This window comes from Scleropages formosus, chromosome 11 (assembly GCF_900964775.1).
Source record: "Scleropages formosus chromosome 11, fSclFor1.1, whole genome shotgun sequence".
In the NCBI taxonomy this organism is placed as follows: domain Eukaryota; kingdom Metazoa; phylum Chordata; class Actinopteri; order Osteoglossiformes; family Osteoglossidae; genus Scleropages; species Scleropages formosus.
The window spans coordinates 6,926,768-6,948,326 of NC_041816.1; the positions used below are offsets into that span (position 1 = coordinate 6,926,768).

Below are 21,559 nucleotides of genomic sequence, written 5' to 3' on the forward strand. Positions count from 1 at the left end.
AAGAGAAGTACCTTGATCAAGGATGCTACAGCAGAAGGATTTGAACCTGGGTTCTTTGAGTGCAAAGCAGCAACACTGACCTACGCTAACCACTGTTGGTTTAATCATTCACAAATAACACACACACACACACTTTCTGAACTGCTTGTCCCAGGGAGCCAGAGCCTAACCCAGCAACACAGGGCATAAGGCTGGAGGGGGAGGGGACACACCCAGGATGGGACACCAGTCCATCACAAGGCACCCCAAGCAGGACTCAAACCCCAGACCTGCCAGAAAGCAAGACTGTGGTCCAACCCACTGTGCCACTGCACCACCACACCCCTCTTACAAATAATACGATGTGCTTTACTGTGAAAAACCTTTGGGATGCAAGGACGCCCGCTCAGACAGCACTGAATAATAAAACATTAAGAGAAATGCTATAAACAGTTGAACCGCATGAGGGAGGGAAGAAGAGGAACTATACATGGAAAGTACCAGGGCAACACAAAGGGCTGGATTTGTGCTCTCAGAGGTAAATTTTTTTCAGTTTGGCAAAAATTTAATACGTTCAGTTTCATGACAATTGCCACTGGCAAAATAATACTGACAGCATTAAAGTTATCACCACTGTAATATTGCTGTGGTGTGGATCAATGAATCCACACATTTACACTTTTTTTTTAGAACTTGGACTTACACTCTGTGTTTTGGGGGCTCAGTTTGTCCCATCTCCGTAGCAGCAGGTGCACCAACTGATTAACAAAGGTAATTATCAAACTTACTGAATGACAAGAACAAAAAAATTATGCATTTATATTGGGACACTGGAAATACCTCTTATTATCTTTAAAGAAACATTATGGAGATGTGCCTATGAGCCCCTTTCTGATGGGCGATACAGAGGCCTATATTCATGCCTCGTTCACATCCTCCACATTCACAATGACCGTAGCGGAGGCTGTTGGCATTTGAGGACGAAATGGAATCATGTTCTCCACAGCAACCAGCAAAGTATGCTGATGTTTCTTCTCAAAGTCAAGGGCCTGGATGGGGAACAAAACATAGGCTCTACAACCAAACACATCTTTCTCTAATTGACACTTCTTTCTCCAGACCACTGGTAACAATTCCCTAAATGTCTTCTAAAAACACTGATAAAACGCTTTAACTGTGGTCAGTATATGTTTTTGAGGAAGTATTTCGCTCCAGTTTTGTAAGAATATTTTTCCGTTACATTCAAACACAATCATTATTTTGCTGACGCCAATGCCCATTTATATAACAGGGCATTTTACTGAAGCAGTTCAGGGTATGACTACTACAGCAGGAGTGGTGTGTAAACCTGGAATCATCACACTGTTAGACAATGGCTGTAACTGCTGTGGTATCACTCCCTACTTGACCATTTTACCTTGACTGTGGTAATAACACCCTCCATGTGACAAGGTCCATTCGTGATGTTGAATAAGCCGTCATCGTTCCCTTGGACAATGTGGAATTTCGTAAACCAGCCAGGAGTCAGTGGCTCGTCGCTGTCGTACACAAACAACCTCAGCACTTCTGCACCCTTCTTGTTCTCAGGAACAGATGCTGAGTACTGTCAACAGAAATGCTTCATTAGTACTTTTGACTGATTGATTTAATAAAAGAAACATAATCAAGGTTACAATAGACTTACCATATGCCGTGGAAACTTAGGAGCACTGTTGTTAATTTGATGTCTGTCATTACTGTCCGTTACTTTGATTATCACTGTGCAGGTTGTTGGGAAACCCTTGCCTGCCTGATCAGCAGCCTGAACAGTCAGTATGTATTGTGGATATTGCTGGAGAAGGGGGGGGGGGGGGAGGGACACAAAGCAAAATGAATGGGAATACAGAATGTGAGACATTTCACTCATGGACAATCAAGGAGGGGAGGAAGAGTAACCACAACATACCTCTTTGTCGAGTCCAGGGGAGTTCAACCTAATCTGTCCACTATTAGGATTGATAGCAAACATGTTGCCATTTGGCTCCTTTGGCTCTTGGCTTAAAATACTGTAAGCAATTTCACCATTTTCTGTATTGGGATCATCTGCATCAGTTGCCGTGACAATTAAGATGTCATATCCTATAAAACAAAGGGGGGGCAAAAGCTCAATACATGCTGCAAAATGGAGCATTTAATAAGTGCAAGATGTTAAATCCGCTTGTAAACATTAGTGGTTCATAAAACGTTAAATCAAAATGGAACAGTCTTACCTACTTGCGTTGCCTCGGGAACACTGCCTTCATATGTATCTTCAGTAAACACAGGCTTATTGTCATTCATATCTATGACATTAATTATGATTTCCATTGGAGCCTCAACTGGAGTCCCTCCTGAAGCAGAAGCATGAGCAAAGAGCTGGAGGAAGAACAATTTATTTAGCTGATGCTTTTCCCCACAGCAGCTAACATTTATTTACCCCATTTATACAGCTGGGTAATTATTACCAGAGCAATTTAGGGTAAGGACCTTGCTCAAGGGTACTATAGCTGGAAGCAGGAATTAAACCTGCAACCTTTGGCTGCAAAGACAGCAGCTCTGACTACTATGCTACCAGCTGTCCCATAAATGATTTAAAGAAATTAATGCACATGAAGAAAACACTTACAGCATAGTGTGCTTGTTTCTCTCTGTCCAAAGGCTGGGTCACAAAGATCTGACCAGAGTACTTGTTCATAAAAAACAGTCCTTTAGGGGGCTCATCTGCTCCAGGACCAGTAATGCTGTAGTGTATTCTTGCCTCTTTGTCATTGCTGGTACGAATCTGAAGTAAAGCCAGACAATCACTTTATTACTGAACATAATACACAGAGAAACACAAAAAACATACTGTAGCAGACAAGTGCATACACACCTTCACCACTTCTTTTGGATAGGGACCCTTGTCATTCTCTGGAAAGTTGATGGGTGGAATGATCCAGTCCCTTTTCCTCCTTTTTAGCCCATTTGAGGACTGTGGAAATTCCAGCACTGGAACAGGTTCAGTGGAAACAGGCTGTCAAAACGAAGGACATTTTTCAGTCACAGATACTACAAGGTCAAACAATTCACTGGAACACTGGGATCACTCAGTTGCTACAGACTGGATGTTTTCAAGGATTCCAGTCAGTTTTCCCAACACACACACGGCTGGAGGAGGAGGGGATGGGACACTAGTCTGTCAAAACGCACCCCAAGCAGGACTCAAACCGCAGACCCCAGAGAGCTAGACCTGGCCAAACCTGCTGCACCACCACATATCCTCATGTGAACAATAGAGAAAGTTTTTGTTTTTTAAAATTTTTCAGTTAACTAGTAACAGACACCATCATCCTTTAACATGCTAACAGATCCTTCTTCTTCTTATGCGTTCCATCCCTCCTGGGGCATCGGCCACCAACAGGGGTTCTCCAGGCATCCCTAAGAGCTGAGATATCATGAAGTTTCCTTGCTGGCATTTTTGTAGCTGACAAGGTTTTTACGGTGTTCGGTAGCTAGCCCCATGCACAACCCTCCCCCTTTCTCAGCCAGGCTTGGGACTGTCCGTAGGGGAGTTGAACAGATCCTACCTGTCCAAATGGTCCACTGTCTACCTCATGCTCCTGCTGACTGGTCCACGGTTCATACTGCACCCAAACTGTGGTTGTGATTTTCCTGCCCTTAGAGTCCCAGGCATGAACAGAAAAGCTTTTGTGTCCATCATAGAGGTTTACAGGCCTCTTCAGCGACACTGTCCCATCAGTGTCCACCTTAAAACGGGAATCCTCTGAATTAAACAGAACTCTCTGGCGTCCACTACAGTCATCAAAAATAACTGCAGGAAGAAAGGGAAGAACAGCCAAGATCACCTGAAGCATAAAACAAAGAGCATCTTTGCTCCAGATCTCTCATGACCTGTTATTAGAAACAGTTCCTGTGAAGATTTTTACAGAAGAAAACAAGAATAAAACGTCCACTGTAAGGTCAATCATTTAGTTTGATTTTCTTAACGTAAAACAGCAGTGTCCAAGGTGCGACCTGTCATTTCACATAACCTGGCCTGAAAGATTATTTGTAAATTATTCACTGATGCTACATCTACTGTAAGTGCTATGAATTCTATTGAATCATATGACAATACAGTTATAGTGAGACACACAGTGTGCTTTGGCTGTCAATGGCAGGTGACCAAGCAGCAGAGAAGAGACGGTGAACCTGCTGTCCCCATTGGAATTTGAGTGACGTGATCTGTTGCATCTCAGATATTATTTTATCACTGCTAACACGCATGACATTTTATGACATCATGGAATCAGATCATGTACCTATTTTGGGCAAATTTAAGCCCAATTTTGTCAGTACCAGATCTCCAAAGGAAAAAGTAAACTTGTGGGCCAAAAATGGGTTTTTAGGAACATGTCCTCCCAATCAGAATCACTGGTCACAGCAAGATGTGCAGAGGCTGAAATTATTCACACGAAATAGAAACGAATGATGAATTTGTTAAATAATGTTTTGAAAGAGTTGCTGATATAATATGTCCTGTTAAAAAATGCCATTTGCTAAAATTTAACTTATTGTGACAGACTGGCTTGCTGCATTCAGCAGTTAACCACTATTGTTCAGGACATTAAGAAAAGTTCTTGTTGTTATTATTATTGTGTTTGTTGTTGTTGTCATTGCTGTTGTTAGAAAATATGGATTTACCAGCAGCCAAATTATGTTTTTAAATCAAATAATGCAAGTGATGCTGCTCAAATCTACAATAAAACTACTAACAAATATTAAATTTACTGTAAACATTTTAGAGGGGGCACGGTGGCACAGTGGGTTGGACCAGGTCCTGCTCTCTGGTGGGTCTGGGGTTCGAGTCCCCCTTGGGGTGCCTTGCGACGGACTGGAGTCCCGTCCTGGGTGTGTCAGCTCCCCCTCCAGCCTTATGTCCTGTATTGCTGGGTTAGGCTCCGATTCCCCGTGACCCCGTATGGGATGAGCGGTTCAGAAAGTGTGTGTGTAGACATTTTAAATTGCTTTGTCACTTACCATGATTTTTCCATAAGCAGCCAGTTTATAATAATTATTGAGGCCCTTGGCAAAAAAATGCTGGAGACCCTTGAGATAAAAGCTGCAAAAACACTAAACTTGTGCACTGCCATCTTCAGCTGTTAATTGATCTGTTTTTATCAGTTAATAGTTAACATGTCCAAACAGCCTGTTAAACTGGTTGACTTTGGACTCAGTTTCCTGGATCCTCTTTGTGAGTTTTTTGATCATATGCCTATTTTGACTTTTGTTTTTGACATTCAGCTTAAAAATACTATTTAAATTCCCAATGGGCAGCAGGTACTCTAGATAGAGTTGTGACTTTGCTTTTGAAAAAGATAAACTTGAATCCCACTCTTGCTGTAGTACCCATGATCATGGTGGTTACTCTGACCTGATACAGCAAAAATGATGTAGCTGTATAAATGGGTAAATCATTACAAGTAGCTCAATACAGTAAGTACTGCATCAGCTAAATGACTAAACAACAATTATACATATTTATTACAAGAATAAAATACAGAAAATGAAGCTAAACATTCAAATATTAGACGTTACCTCTTCCAACTCTCCTGCCCCTGTGCAGATGAGTCCTGTCTACTTTGAAAATGTAGATTTCTGAGGAGAAGCCTGGCTGGCATTGTGGGTCCTCCTCACAGCAACCAAAACTGGATACCTTGAAAAAAATCATTAAAATAAATTTTGCTGCATTAACAAATAAAAAAATATGAGCAAGTTTTTAATAAAAGTCATTTCAGTACTTAACATGCTCAAGTTCCCCACTGCACTAGTATCACACATTAAACATTAAACTTTGGTTTAATCCAAAGATCATCAAAAATTGTGATTAAAAAACACCCAGATGAACAAAATTGTTATGTGCAAATAAATTATATAATTTATCTCTATTGTGCCAGCAGTAAAATAAAATAAAATTCAGACCTTACCATAGCCCCGAAAACAATTATTGAAAGTCCTAGAATCCTGAAACTACCCATTGAAAACAAATTCTTTATTTTCTAATTTCAAGATGCTCAGGAACAGTTAAACTGTTCTCAGGTTTGGTGAGCCTACTATTTAGCAGGTCCCATATAAAACGTTTAGAGGATCCTATTACTCCACCCCTTCCCAGCAGGCCTTATCAAAGACAGACACATACAAACAAATCTATCTATTTTTATAGAGCACTCTCCTAACACAGTGACACAGCACTAAACAAAGGCATAAGACAAAGAAACCATTAAGACAGTTGACAATATACTAGAGTAATACATTATCCATGCAGTTATTAAAGCTTTAAGTATTCCTACTGGCCACTGAGAAAGGAAACAAAAAACTTCCAAGTGAAAGTCAAGGAAGAGGAAAAACTTCCAGCTGTCAGTGGCTGCCGCCCCTACCCTTCCTGGGCATTCTAAATTTAAAAAAGGCTTTTAAGTCAATTAACAACTAATAATAACATTGTAACTCAGTGTTAACTTCATGTCCCAGTTCACAAGCTGTACGTCTCGTCCACCATGGCAGGCGGTCATCAGCTTCAGTCACTGGTTTGACGGCACTGGTGCTGGTATGACGGGCGGCCGGCCTCCTCAGGTCTTATCACAGGGAAACAATGCTCAACCAGAAATAAATTAATAAATGATGACTTAAAGAGATTAAATAGGTTCATACAGAAGGAAAAAGAAGCACATCCAACTGTAAGTACACTGCTTAGTGATATGCCCAAGTGAAAATGTAAATCTTTAGTCTGGATTTAAAGACTGAGACAGATGGGGCATTTCTGACAGTAACTGGTAGACTACTCCACAGTTTAGGTGCTCTATAGCTAAAAGTGTGCCCTCCTATTGAGGTCTTATTGATCACAGGTACTTAAAGGTAACCTGCATCCAATGAATGAAAACTTGTCTTGAAATATAAGAATCAATAATCTCATTAAGAGGGGGTGCGGTGACGCAGTGGGTTGGACCGGGTCCTGCTCTCCAGTGGGTCTGGGGTTCGAGTCCCGCTTGGGGTGCCTTGCGACAGACTGGTGTCCTGTCCTGGGTGTGTCCCCTCTCCCTCCAGCCTTACGCCATCAGTTGCCGGGTTAGGCTCCGGTTCCCCACGACCCTGTTTGGGAGAAGCGGTTCAGAAAGTGTGTGTGTGTGTGTGTGTGTGTGTGTGTGTGTGTGTGTGTGTGTAATCTCATTAAGGTAAGATGGAGCAATACCATGTACTGCCTTAAAGGTCAGAAGTAGAATTTTCTAATCAATTTTAAGCGTAACTGGAAGCCAGTGCACCGATTTCACTACTGGTGTTATATGGTTGTGCTTCCTAGTTCTAGTAACAATTCTTGCAGCAGCATTTTGTACCAACTGTAACCTGGATACAGTCAGGTATGGACAACTCGATAATAAAGCATTGGAATAGTCTAGTCTACTTGAAACAAAAGGATGAACCAGTTTCTCAGCATCTTGCCTACATAGAAATCATCTTAATTTAGGTATGTTTGTCAAGGAAGCATGACTTAGTCAATGTAATGACATGCTAAACAAATGATAGCTTTCCATCCAACAAAACAATAAAGCTAAAAGGTTTTGCAAAAAAAAATTTGTATTGATAGAACTAATTGCTGAAGACACCACATTTCATAGGTCATCAGACTTAAATGAAACATATACCTGTGTGTCATCAGTGGAAACTTACACAATCTGTATGCTTGTGACTTATACCATTAGAGGTAAAGATTGGTGTGATTGTGTCAAGAGTTTCGGCATCATCACCCATCATAGGTACCTATGTTTTATTGGCATTCATTTACATTTATTCACTTAGCAGATGCTTTTCTCCAAAGCAACTTAGAATGGATATTATGTAGTGTTAACAGCCCACACTCCTTATTCACCAAGGTGACTTACACTGCTAGATACACTACTTACAATGGGTCACTCATCCATACATTCAATGAAAAAAATTTTTACTCATCCATAATTTTGTATTGGTAGAACTGTCTGAAGACACCACATATGATACAGTAGGTCTTCAGACTTGAATGAAACATACCTGTGTGTCACCAGTGGAAACTTGTGTTTGCGAATAATTTCACTGTCACGTGGAACACAGGGAGCCGGGACGGCTGAACCCAAATGCAACGTTGTTCGTCTGAAGTTGAGGGAAGAGGTAAGTTCTCAAAACCAGGGACAGGTGAAGGGTCGGTCGATCAGCGAACAGGACAGGAACGAGGATCCATGGACGTGGTCGGGAAACGAAGCAAGGAGTCAAAAACCGGAGCTTGTGAACAGAGAATAGAGTAAGTGTCTGTGCGAAGTAACGCGAGGAAGGGCGGTTGTCCCAAGCAAGATTCCACAACAGTATGGGAGCTGAAGAGGGTCTTTATAGGGTGAGTGATTACTCGGGAGCTAGCGCAGAGTCAGGTGTTGTCGCTTGTGTTGTGGGCATGGACGTGACAGTACCCCCCTCCCCACGAGCGGCTCCAGCTGCCTTACAGTGCCTGGAAGGAGGGCGACCCCGAGGACAAGGCGTCGATTTATTTGGATGTGCTTGATGGAAGTCGGCAATGAGCAATGGGTCCAGGATGTCACGGGCTGGCACCCAGCTATGTTTTTCGGGGCCGTACCCCTCCCAGTCCACCAGATAGTACAGCCCTCCACGTCTGCATTGGGAATCAAGGAGGGTGCGAACAGTGTAGGTGTCCTCCTCTTCCACGTCTGGTAGGGGAGGAGTAGGTTCACCTTGGGTGACCCAGAGAATGGAAGTACTGTAGGGCTTGAGAAGAGAAACATGAAACGTGGGATTGATGCGCAAGTGTGGGGGTAACTGTAACCGGTATGTGACTGAGGTGATTTTCCGCAGGATTTTATAGGGACCAATGAACCGGGGGCTGAGCTTCTTGGAGGGCAATCGAAGGTGGATGTCCCTCGTGGATAACCATACCCGTTGCCCTGGCTGGAAGGATAAGATGCGGCGGTGTCGGTCCGCCTGTTCTTTATACTGGCGGATGCGTTCTTGGAGGTGGTCCTTCACTGCCCGCCAGGCAGCCTCGCTTTGCAGGTACCAGGAACCTCTGAGGATGCAAGTTGCCAAGGGAACAAGGGAGGCTGATAACCAAGGACGCACTGGAAAGGCGACAGGACTGTAGAGGAGTGAGACAAGGAATTATGGGTATATTCAGCCCATGGCAGGAAACGTGACCACTGGTCTTGTTCCTTCCCACAGTAGCTCCTCAGAAACTGGCCGAGGTCCTGGTTCAACCACTCCACTTGTACGTTGGCTTGTGGATGGTACCCGGATGGTTCGGAGTCCTGGACTGGGCACATACTTCATTGGCCTCCACAAATTCATGTACATCTTCCCGTAGAGAGGACCACCAATACGTCTTCTCAAGGAGGGCCCCAGTCCGTCGAGCCTCCCAGGTGACCTGCGGCTGGAGTGTCATGAGCCCAGTAGAGTAGCTGGGAACGCATCTTGGGAGGAACAGACTCTTTGCCTTCAGGGGTATTGATCAGGTTGGGTTCCTCCTGTGTGAATTGCCAATGAATGGGAGCCACGAAGCAGGTGCTGGGCAGGATGAGTTCTGGCGAGTCAGGAGTCGGATCCTTGTCATAGAGGTGAGACAAGGCGTCCGCTTTGGTGTTCTTGGACCCTGGGCGGTAGGAGACGGTAAACTGGAACCTATTAAAGAAGAGAGCCCACCGGGCTTGACGAGGGTTAAGCCTACGGGCAACCTTAAGGTACTCCAGATTCCTATGGTCTGTGAGAACCAAGAACAGATGAGTAGCCCCCTCCAACCAGTGTCTCCACTCTTCTAAGGCCAGTTTAATGGCCAACAGTTGCCTATTACACACACACACATTTTCAGAACCGCTTGTCCCATACGGGGTCGCAGGGAACCAGAGCCTACCCAGTAACACAGGGCATAAAGCCGGAGGGGGAGGGGACACACCCAGGATGGGATGCCAGTCCATCGCAAGGCACCCCAAGCGGGACTTGAACCCCAGACCCACCGGAGAGCAGGACTGTGGTCCAACCCACTGCGCCACTGCACCCCCCACAGCTGCCTGTTACCAATGTCATAATTTCGCTCTGTAGGTGACAGTTTACGGGAAAAGTAAACACATGGGAAGAGCTTGGCTGGGGTTTCCTGCCTCTGGGAAAGCACTGCTCCAACCCCCACGGTTGAGGCGTCTACCTCCACAACAAACGGCAGTGTTAGATCTGGATGTTTCAGTATCGGGGTGGTGGTAAACTGGTGCATAAGGTCTTGGAAGGACATGCTGGCCTCTTTGGACCAGGAGAGATGGGACTGTTTGCCCTTGAGTAATGCAGTGAGAGGTGCCGCAATACTACTAAACCCACGAATGAACCAGAATGAAAAGTTAGCAAACCCCATGAACTGTTGAAGAGCCTTTACTGTGATTGGCCGAGGCCAATCCAGCACTGCCTGGACCTTATTTGGGTCCACAAAGAAAAACCCAGCGGAGGCAGGAGAAGTGGATGGCCTGATAATGCCGCAGTCTAGGGCCTCGGTTATATATGTCTCCATGGCCTTCTGCTCGGGTAAGGACAGCGGATAGACCCGAGCCCTGGGAGGAGTCGTTCCGGGCAGAAGGTCGATGGCACAGTACCATGGACTGTGTGAAGGCAGGGCAGATGTCCGAGCCTTGCTAAATACCTCAGCGAGGTCAGCATAAGGCTGTGGTACCGTCAGAAGCCGTGAAGAGTCAGGGATCTCGATAGACGTAGCTTGGCAAGGCATCAAAAGACAAGAGGAAGAGCGCTGCTTTCCCCACGATACCAGTTCCCCAGAACTCCAAGAAAACACCGGGTCGTGCTTGGAGAGCCAGATGTAACCCAGAATCACCGGGATGTCAGGAGCCTGAATAATAAAAAAGGAGATGGTCTCCATATGACAAGCCCCTGTCTGGAGACCAATCTCCACCGTTTTTGTGTCTACTCTCCTGGTCCCTAGTGGTTGACCATCTAGCGCTTTCACCCGTAACGTGACCTCACAGTTCAGTGTGGGAAGGCCATGGGCCTCTGCAAAAGCGGCATCCATAAAACAGCCAGCCGCTCCTGAGTCTACGACTGCGTGTGCAACAACCCGACATGACTCCCATGTTAGCACAATAGGGACTGTGAGTTGAGGGACTGACTGGAGAGGTCTACTCATCTGGGGTTGTCTAGCTTGAGATCCCGTTGCAACAGAGTGCTTTGGATAGGTGGACCAGTAATGCCCCACTCCTCCACAGTAAAAGCACAGGCCCTCTCGAAAGCGTCGCTGCCTTTCTACAGGAGTCAGATGTCCACTTCCAGCCCTTAAGTGCGCAGGGTTATCTCTGGTGATTGGTGGAAGCTGTGGTTTGCGCTCACAGGCCAGATGATCCAGGGTGATCGCCTGTTGTATGCACCGATCCAGGTCCTGTTCATCGGCGTAGGAGGCGGCTGGAAATTTCACTGATGGAGCGTGACATCTGGTGGCAATATCTGGAACTACAAGAAGGTTTTGGACTTTTTGGACTCAGGTTTTACTTCCGGCTTTAGGATGTGTAGGAGTGCGTCCAACTCCTGTTGCAGGCGCTGTGCCGCTGCTGGGTTCATGTGTTTGAGGGCAGAATCTTCTGTCACACGGAACACAGGGAGCTGGGATGGCTGAACCCAAGTGCAGCGTTGTTCGTCTGAAGTTGAAGGAAGAAGAGGCAAGTTCTCAAAACCAGGGACAGACGAAGCGTCGGTCGATTGGCTAACAGGACAGGAACGAGGATCCATGGACGTGGTAAAACAAAGCAAGGAATCAAAAAAATCCGGAGATCGTGAACAGAGAATAGAGCAAGTGTGTGCACGAAGTAACACGAGGAAGGGCGGTTGTCCCAAATGAGATTCCGCAATGGTACAGGAACTGAAGGGGGTCTTTATAGGGTGAGCGATTAATCAGGAACTAGCGCAGAGTCAGGTGTTGTCGCTTGTGTTGTGGGCGTGGACGTGACAGTCACTCAATGGTAACATATCGAATGAGAACAATAATGGACCCAACACACAGTCCTGAGGCACACCATATTAAGATAAGATAAGATAAGATAAGACTTTATTGTCTGTTTGCACAGAAATTTGTCTTGCTTCACCAGTTCAGCAATCAATTTACCTCAGACATCACACAAAACAATAAAAAGCCATTACATAAATACAAATCCACAGAAACAACATGAATAAATATGCATTTGCATTTAGTGCAGGTACATCAATCAAAATCCAAACAATTAATGGGGTGTATCTGCTTGTATGTATGTGTGTGTGTTTGTGTGTATTGTGTATGTGCAAATATGCGTGCGTAGGGTAGGGGGGGGGGTTACCTCCTTGACCTGCTTTGTTGATTCAGTAATGTGATGGAATGAGGAATAAAAGAATGTTTGTACTTATTCCTCTTACAGTCTGGCACACTAAAACGCCTCCCAGAGGGCAGAAGCTGAAACTCCTCATGTAGAACATGAGAATGGTCTGAACTGATCTTCTCCGCCAATTTGAGGGTATGCTTGGTGCAACTGTCGAGGAAAGAATTTACCAAAGAATGACCCACCATCTTTGAGCAAATGTTCAGCAGTCTTAAAATTCTGCTTTTCAGCTGAACTGAGAGGCCACAGAGCCAAACAGGGCTTCTGTATAACAGAATGCTGCGAATTGTGGAACAAAAGAATAAATAAAGAATCTCCTTGCTGACACCAAAACCTCTGAGTCTCCTCAGAAAGTAGATTCTCTGTTGGACCTTATTACAGATGTAATCCACATGATATGACCAAGATAGGGCATTATCCACATACACTCCCAGATATCTGAAAGTTGAGGACTGCTTTATAGGTTTGTTGTGAATGGTGACTGGGACTGGTGTGAACTGTGTGGATCCAAGAAGTATTTCCTTTGTTTTGATGGGATTTAAAATAAGGGCGTTCTGGATACACCATTAGACCACTGTGTTCACACTGTCAAAATGTCACGTCCCCCGCAGCCAGCACATCGGCGACACCTGCCGCTTCCTGATAGGAGCGGCAATAAAGAGGGAAGCCGAGGAAGCCCAGACGCGGAACCTTGTTTTGCCTCCTTGCTTCCCTGCGAACCGTGTTTCCGAGAACTTATTCCGACCTCGACCCTTTGTCTGTTTATTCCCGACCACGTTCTTTGCCTAGCCCTTTGTACTACGTTTGCTGATCGCCTGACCCACGCCTGTCCTTCGACTTTGCTTTTGGATTCCGATTTGGCTTTATTAATCATCTGCTTACGAACTCTGCACTTGAGTTCGTCCTCGCGAAGCGCAACCATGACAGAAGGTTCTGCCTCTTACCAGGACTCAGCGGGGTATGCGCAACTGCGTACAGTGCTCGCCAAGCAAGGCGACATTTTGGAAGTGCAAGACCAGGCACTGCAGCACCTACAAGATACAATCGAAGGATTGATCCAGGTTCTCCTGGCCAGAGGGATTCTCAAACCCACCTCCCAGTCGGCACCTGCTATTCCTGTTCAGCCTGCCCCGCCCGCACCGCCCGAAGCATCCGATACGGTCGCAAGGATCGCGACCCCGGAGAGGTATGACGGTTCGCCCGATCAATGTCAGGACTTTCTGATGCAGTGCGAGTTGGTCTTTGCGTGTTCTCCCCGTATGTATCAGACGGACGCAGCTAAGATCGCTTTCGTCCTGTCCTTGTTGACCGGTCCCGCCCGGGCGTGGGCAGCCGCAGGGTGGCGCACTCGCCTAAGAACAACCTATGCCACGTTTCGCGAGAAATTCGAAGCGGTTTTTAACCACCCGCACGCGGGGCGTGCAGCGGGCAATTGTCTCATGCGTCTCACCCAGGGAACTCGAAGCATGGCTGAGTATGCTCTTGAATTCAGACCCCTCGCTGCCAAGAGCAGATGGAACTCTCCTGCCCTCCTCACCTGTTTCTACAACGGGCTGAACACTCGGATCCAGGAAGAGCTCACATACAGAGGTGAGGAGGGGGACTTCGACCGGTTTGTGGAGACAGCCATCGCCATTGACAACCTCGGCAGGAGTCGACAACCCCGGGGTGTCGGCCCAGCGGAGGACCGGCTCAGGAGAGAAGAAAGGAGACGGCGCCTGGTGGGGAGTCTGTGTCTCTATTGCGGTTCCCAGGAGCATCTCCGTGCCGCATGCCCAGTGCGACCACCTCAAGGGACCTCCACAGACACGAAGACGAGGCCAGGGGAGCACCGGGGACAGTTGCGGTTGCCAGTGAGTATTTCCTGGGGGGCAAACCGGGTGCAGGCAAGTGCCCTCATGTGGGCTTTGCCAAGGCACACCATGTTCCCCTTAAGACCTGTGAAGTCACCCTGAGCGTGAGAGCCCTGGATGGTCAGCCCTTGGGAACTGGGGTGGTTGATACCCGGACTGCACCTCTCCAGCTCGAAACAGGAGCTTGTCACCACGAGAAACTCACCTTCTTTCTGATCCGAGCTCCAGACACCCCACTTGTTTTAAGTTACCCCTGGTTGGCACGTCATGACCCCGTCTTCAGGTGGAGTACCAATGAGCTGGTTTCTTGGGGAGGATCCTGTCACGTGTCTTGCATCACCCTTCCTTGTCGGGCCACGTCGGTGGAAGGGGTAGAGGGCCTTCCCCCACCGGTCATACCCCTGGATTATGGGGATCTACGAGAGGTCTTCAGCAAGGTCCGCGCCGCCGAACTGCCTCCTCACCGGTCCTGGGATTGTGCTATCGACCTCTTGCCAGGTACCACACCACCTCGGGGTCGGGTGTATCCCCTGTCGTTGCCGGAACAATGGGCCATGCAGGAGTACATCAGGGAGGCCCTCGAAGCTGGTATGATCCGGCCGTCGACATCACCAGCGGCGGCAGGGTTCTTCTTTATCGGTAAGAAGGACAGGGGACTGAGGCCGTGCATAGATTACCGGGGGTTGAACACCATAACTATCAAATACCCACACCCCTTACCATTGATCACCTCGGCCCTGGGGGGATTCATGGGTCGACCTGGTTTACTAAATTAGACCTCCGCAGTGCATATAACCTTATCCGGATCCGTGAGGGGGATGAATGGAAGACGGCCTTCTCCACTACACTAGGTCACTACGAGTACAGGGTCATGCCTTTTGGCCTAGCTAACGCCCCCTCGGTTTTCCAGGCCTTTCTGAACCATGTGTTGGGCGATTTCCTTCATCACTGTGTCATCGTCTACCTTGACGATATACTGATCTACTCAAGGACCCGAGAGCAGCATATCCAGCAGGTCCGGGCGGTCCTCAGGCGGCTCCTACGACATCGACTGTATGTCAAAGCAGAGAAGTGCGGATTCCACCAACGCCAAATCTCCTTCCTGGGCAACGTCCTGAGCCAGGAGGGAGTCTCCATGGACCCCAAGAAGGTAGGTGCAGTGACCTCCTGGCCTCGACCCACCACGGTAAAGGCGCTCCAGCGCTTCCTTGGGTTCGCCAATTTCTATCGTCAATTCATACGTAATTTTAGCACAGTAGCCGCATCCCTTACCGCATTAACGGCTAGCAAAGACCGAAGACTTCCTTGGGGGGCAGAGGCGGAGAAGGCTTTCCAGGATTTAAAGAACCCGTTCACCTCCGCCCCAGTGCTGAAACAGCCGGACCCGTCCTTGCCGTTTGTGGTGGAGGTCGACACCTCCTCGGTAGGGGTGGGTGCCATCCTGTCCCAGAGGCAAGGAGACCCTCCGAAGTTGTACCTCTGTGCCTTCTTCTCCAGGAAGATGACCCCTGCCGAACGTAATTATGACATTGGGAACCGGGAACTCCTTGCTATCAAGCTCGCGCTTGAGGAGTGGCGTCACTGGCTGGAGGGTGCTGTCCATCCCTTTGTGGTTCTCACGGACCACCGAAACCTAGAGTACCTTGAGACCGCAAAAAGGTTGAACTCCTGTCAGGCCCGATGGGCCCTGTTCTTCACCCGTTTTCACTTTACTGTTTCCTATCGACCAGGTACCAAGAATGGGAAAGCCGATGCTTTATCACGGATTCATGACCCAGAACCGATGCCCCCCAACCCAGAGGAGATCCTACCCCAGGGATGTGTGGTGGGTCCGGTCCACTGGCAACTCCTCCAGGACATCCAAGAAGCCCAGGACAGTGAGCCAGAACCACCCAGGAGACCAGAAGACCGTGTGTATGTACCCATTTCCTTCCGCACAGCACTGATGAAATGGGCCCATGAGGCTCCGGAGGCAGGGCATCCCGGGATCCAACGTACCCTCTCCCTGGTCCAAGGACGGTTCTGGTGGCCTTCACTGTCTGATGACGTCAGGGACTTCGTCCAGGCCTGCGCCACCTGCGCTCAGAACAGGACCGTACCCAAAAAGGCGGCTGGTCTCCTACAACCCTTGCCTACACCGACCCGACCCTGGACCCATGTGGCGCTGGACTTCCTAGAGGACCTACCGGTCTCAGAGGGTAAGACCGTGATCCTCTCTGTCATAGATCGTTTCTCCAAGGCCTGTAGACTGGTGCCCCTTCCGAAGCTGTCTACAGCTCTCGAGGTATCGGAGATCCTATTCGAGCATGTATTTAAACTCTATGGACTCCCTGAAGACATTGTTTCAGATCGAGGGCCCCAGTTCACCTCTCGGGTGTGGAGGGCCTTTTGGGGCCGGCTCGGAGTAACAGTCAGCCTTACATCGGGATACCACCCATAGGCCAACGACCAAGTAGAACGCTTGCAGCAGGATGTTTCACGGTTTCTCCGAGCCTACTGTTCCCAAAGACCGCACCAATGGGCTCGCTACCTGGCCTGGGCAGAGTATGCCCACAACTCCGCGCCTCATACATCCACAGGTATGTCACCCTTCCAGTGTGTGTTAGGCAACCAACCTGTCCTGTTCCCCAGAGAGACCACTCCGTGTCCTGTTCAGGCCGTGGAGACGTGGCACAACGAGAGCGCCCGCGTCTGGAGGACGGTCCGGTCCCACCTGCTCCACAGTGCGGAACGCCACAAACGTCAGGCGGACCGGCACCGGCGTACCCTATCATTCCTGCCAGGGCAGAGAGTTTAGCTATCCACCCGAGACCTTAACCTGAAGGTCCCCTCAAGGAAACTCGGGGCCCGCTACATCGGCCCCTTCAAGATAGTGCGTCGTGTCACACCGGTTACTTACCGCCTTCTGTTGCCTCCTGACCTCCGCATGCACCCCACATTCCATGTCTCTCTCCTGAAGCCAGTAGGGGTGTCCTTGCATCAGCCACCAGTGGACACCACACTACCGCCTGCGCTACCCCTCGCAGGGGACGATATCTATACGGTCCGGGCCCTGCTGAACTCTCGCCGACGGAGAGGTCGGTTGCAATATCTGGTGGACTGGGAGGGGTACGGCCCGGAGGAGCGTTCCTGGGTAGCTGCCTCGGACATCCTGGACCCCGACCTGATTGCCGCCTTCCACAGGGACCATCCGGAGTGTCCGGCCCCGCACCCCCGGGGCCGTCCTCCTTCTCGGCCCAGGGCGTCCGAGGCCGCCTGTGGGGGGGGGTACTGTCACGTCCCCCGCAGCCAGCACATCGGCGACACCTGCCGCTTCCTGATAGGAGCGGCAATAAAGAGGGAAGCTGAGGAAGCCCAGACGCGGAACCTTGTTTTGCCTCCTTGTTTCCCTGCGAACCGTGTTTCCGAGAACTTATTCCGACCTCGACCCTTTGCCTGTTTATTCCCGACCACGTTCTTTGCCTAGCCCTTTGTACTACGTTTGCTGATCGCCTGACTCACGCCTGTCCCTCGACTTTGCTTTTGGATTCCAATTTGGCTTTATTAATCATCTGCTTACGAACTCTGCACTTGAGTTCGTCCTCGCGAAGCACAACCATGACACAAAATAGGAGTCTGGCTTCTCCCTCCTCGGTCATCAGTGCTACCAATGCTGTATCATCAGAAAATTTGATGAGATAATGATTAGGCATACTAATGACACAATCATTGGTGTAAATAGTAAATAACAGTGGTGAACTGACACAACCTTGAGGAGCGCCAGTGCTTGTTATACGCAAGGGGGAGTATGTGTTATTAATTTTAACCAGCTGATGTCTGTTAGTGAGAAAAGAACTGTACCAATGAATGAGACATGAATTTATCCCCAACTGGTGCATTTTGGAGAGCAGCAAGTCTGATTTGATTCTATTTAATGCTGAAGAAAAATCAATAATCAATACTCTAGCATAGTATTTGCTTTTTGGTGTATCCAAATGCTTTAAAAGAAGATGCATGAGGGTGGCTATTGCATCTTCAGTGCTGCGCTCGCGCTTGTAAGCAAACTGGTAAGGGTCTAATTTTCCCTGAATAGACTGAGAGAGCAAATGGGAGATGATTTTTTCCAGAGATTTAATCAGTACAGAAGTAAGAGCTACAGGTCGATAATCATTACACTCTTTAGGACATTTTTTCCTAGGAAGTGATATTACATGGGAATACTGAACCATGGATGAGATGGAAAGGGCAGACTCATCCGATTTCAATACAAATTCTTTACAAAATTAAACACAAACACATGAAAAAATGAAAAAAAAATGTATACAAAAAGTTCTGCAATTCTGTCACCCACTTCTCATTACTGTTGGATTTTTTGCATTCATATTCACTTTCTTTCCAAGGCAGAACAGCGGGTAGCACTGCTACCTCATAGCACTTGGGGGGGTTAAGATTGGCTCAATCTGTGTAAATTTTGCATGATCTCCTCATGTCTGTCTTCCCTTCACAGTTCAAAGACCTGAAGTTCAGGTGTATTGAATGCCTGTAAATTGCTTATATGTGTGTTTGTGTGTGTGGAGGCCTACTCTTAGATGGACTGGTGAATGCCCCTTTCCCTCCAAGCCTGGCACCCGCTAATCCTGGGATAGATCCCAGACTGCTCTGACTGATCACAAGAAGTCGTTAATGAAAGTGAATGTTTCTCTTATTCAAACTAATCAAGGTACTACTACTGTAAATGACAATAATTAAGAGTTTTGAACTGCAAAAAAGTTAAGTAGGTCTTTAACTGAGTAATTCAGTGAGTTCCTCCAATTTGATAAATCTAAGCATATGGTCTAATAAGAGGGGGTGTGGTGGTGTGGTGGTGCGGTGGGTTGGACCGGGTCATGCTCTCTGGTGGGTCTGGGGTTCGAGTCCCCCTTGGGGTGCCTTGTGACGGACTGGCGTCCTGTCCTGGGTGTGTCCCCTCCCCCTCCGGCCTTATGCCCTGTGTTACCGGGTTGGCTCCAGTTCCCCGTGACCCCGTATGGGACAAGCGGTTCTGAAAGTGTGTGTGTGTGTGTGTGTGTGTGTGTTTTTTCCCCACACACAGTGTCCATAACTACTTGTCCTGAGGGGGGTCGCAGTAAACCGGAGCCTAACCCGGCACCATACGGTGCAAGGAGGACTCAAACCCCAGACCCTGTGGAGAGTAGGAGCCTGCCGTGCCACCGCACCACCACAGCCCCTCTTATTTAATACTTTATTTGAATTTTTCATAGACAGGACACTGTGAGGGGCATAGTGGCGCAGCGGATTTGGCCAGTGCTTGCTCTCTGGTGGGTCTAGAGTTTGAGTCCCACTTGGGGTGCCTTGTGATGGACTGGTGTCCTGTCCTGGGTGTGTCCCCTACCCCTCCAGCCCACGCTCTATGTTGCTGGGTTAGGCTCCGGCTCGCTGCGACCCCTGCTTGGGAGAAGAGGTTTTAGACAGAGTGTGTGTGTGTGTGTGTGTGCGTGTGTGTGTGTGTGTGTGTGTGCGTGTGCGTGTGTGTGTGTGTGCGTGTGTGTGCGTGTGTGTGTGTGTACTGGACACTGTGAGGGGTGTGGTGGTGCAGCAGGTTTGGCCTGTGCCTGCTCTCTGGTGGGTCTGGGGTTCAAGTCCTGCTTGGGGTGCCTTGTGATGGTGTGGTGTCTTGTCCTGGGTGTGGCCCCTCCAGCCTTGTGCCCTGTGTTGCTGGGTTAGGCTCCGGTTTGCTGTGACCCTGCATGGGACAAGCAGTTTCAGGCAGTGTGTGTGTGTGTGTGTGTGTGTGTGTGTGTGTGTGTGTGTGTGTGTGATATACTGGACACCTATACTCAATATAATAAAGATTCAGCCCAGAATGCTGAAAGTTAAAACTATGCATGTAAAAATGTAATATTAAAAGTAAACCTGAATGCATCAAAACCAATAATGCTGTCATGGCCAAACTCAGGAAACCAAGCTGATTGACTCAAGTGCGGGTATTTTATTTCCAATAGGGGACAGACAAAGACTGTGGTGAGGGACAGCCAAGGGTTGATTGATCTTCGGACATTGTTCAGGGGAGCACACAAGAGTCTTGAGTCGTCATCGCAGAGCAGAGGGTCAGTTAGCCAGGAGAACGGAGAGGGGAGGGAGAAGGGATCAGGGAGGTAAACAGGGAAAGAGACTTCAGAGTGATTGTGGTGAGCTGCATCTTCTGAAGTTGAGCTTCTGCGGTCAGGTATTTCGAAGCAGCCTCTTTATCTCCTGCCTCCTGAATCTGCCACAGGTGCAGTCATCAGGCACACGGCCTGGTGTGACAAATGTACTTAAAACAATAAAAATATAAGAATCTGTTTAACAGCTACATCTATAACATATTAAACATTTGTGTCCTACCATAAAGGAAAAAAAAAATCTCTGGATTTCTATCAAAACAGATCAAACATTCAATAACAACATTGAATATTGTTCACGGGTCATATCATAATCATCATTTTGAAGTAACTTCTACATTTTTATCACTTTAAATAGTCCATTATATTTTAGCAAAAGTGGTAACCTGTCCCACACAGCATACAGTGCATTCAGAAAGTATTCAGGTCTATTCTGTTCTGGAGATTCTCTCAAGCTCTGTCAGGTTGGATGGGGACCGTTGGTGGGCAGCTCTTTTCAGGTCTTTCTAGAGATATCCAGTTGAGTTCACGTCCGGGATCTGCTGGGTCACACAAGTACATTCACAGAATTGTTCTTGAGCCATTCCTGTGCTGTCTTTGGATTGTACTTTGGGTCATTGTCCTGTTGGAAGGTGAACCTTCAGGTAGTCTGAGGTCATGAGCTCTCTGGAGCAGCTTTTCATTTTGGATATTTCTGGACTTTGTTCTGTTCAGGTTTCTCTTGACCCTGGCTAGTCTTAAAGTCTCAGGTATCAAAGCAACTTACTGTGTAGTATATAGTGTACCTTTCTATGCATAAATAAACATTAAAGAAACACTTCCAGATACACTAAAATATCTTTAACAATCCAGTAATAATAATAATATAATGCAATGATGTAATGATAATAATGATAACAATAATATAAAAAAATAATAAACATAACTAGCTACAATATTTGTAATAGAGAGAGTGAGGGAGAGAGAGGAGGAGGAGAGAGAGAGAATGTGTGTGCTTGTAGGTATCAAAACCGGTAACACCGGTACTTAAATCGTTACACTGGCTCTCGGTCACTTACAGAGTTGATTATAAAATCCTGCTTTTGTGATCAATAAGACCTCAGTAGGAGGTCACGGCTTTAGTTATAGAGCACCTAAACTGTGGAATAGTCTACCAGTTACTGTTAGA

At 47.5% G+C, this 21,559-nt stretch overlaps 1 protein-coding gene across 1 annotated transcript; it reads right to left on the minus strand.

Annotated features, from left to right (window-relative positions):
• Positions 1-263: 263 nt before the first annotated feature.
• On the minus strand, positions 264-6,116 carry LOC114911890 (cadherin-1-like). The gene is made up of 10 exons (XM_029256351.1): positions 5,964-6,116; positions 5,575-5,692; positions 3,564-3,808; positions 2,870-3,010; positions 2,624-2,779; positions 2,229-2,373; positions 1,925-2,097; positions 1,664-1,810; positions 1,397-1,582; positions 264-1,028 (listed from the first exon to the last, which is right to left on the minus strand). Exons 1-10 carry the CDS (start codon positions 6,012-6,014, stop codon positions 897-899), a joined length of 1,494 nt encoding a protein of 497 aa, XP_029112184.1. The 5' UTR covers positions 6,015-6,116; the 3' UTR covers positions 264-896.
• Between the last annotated feature and the right edge of the window lie 15,443 nt (positions 6,117-21,559).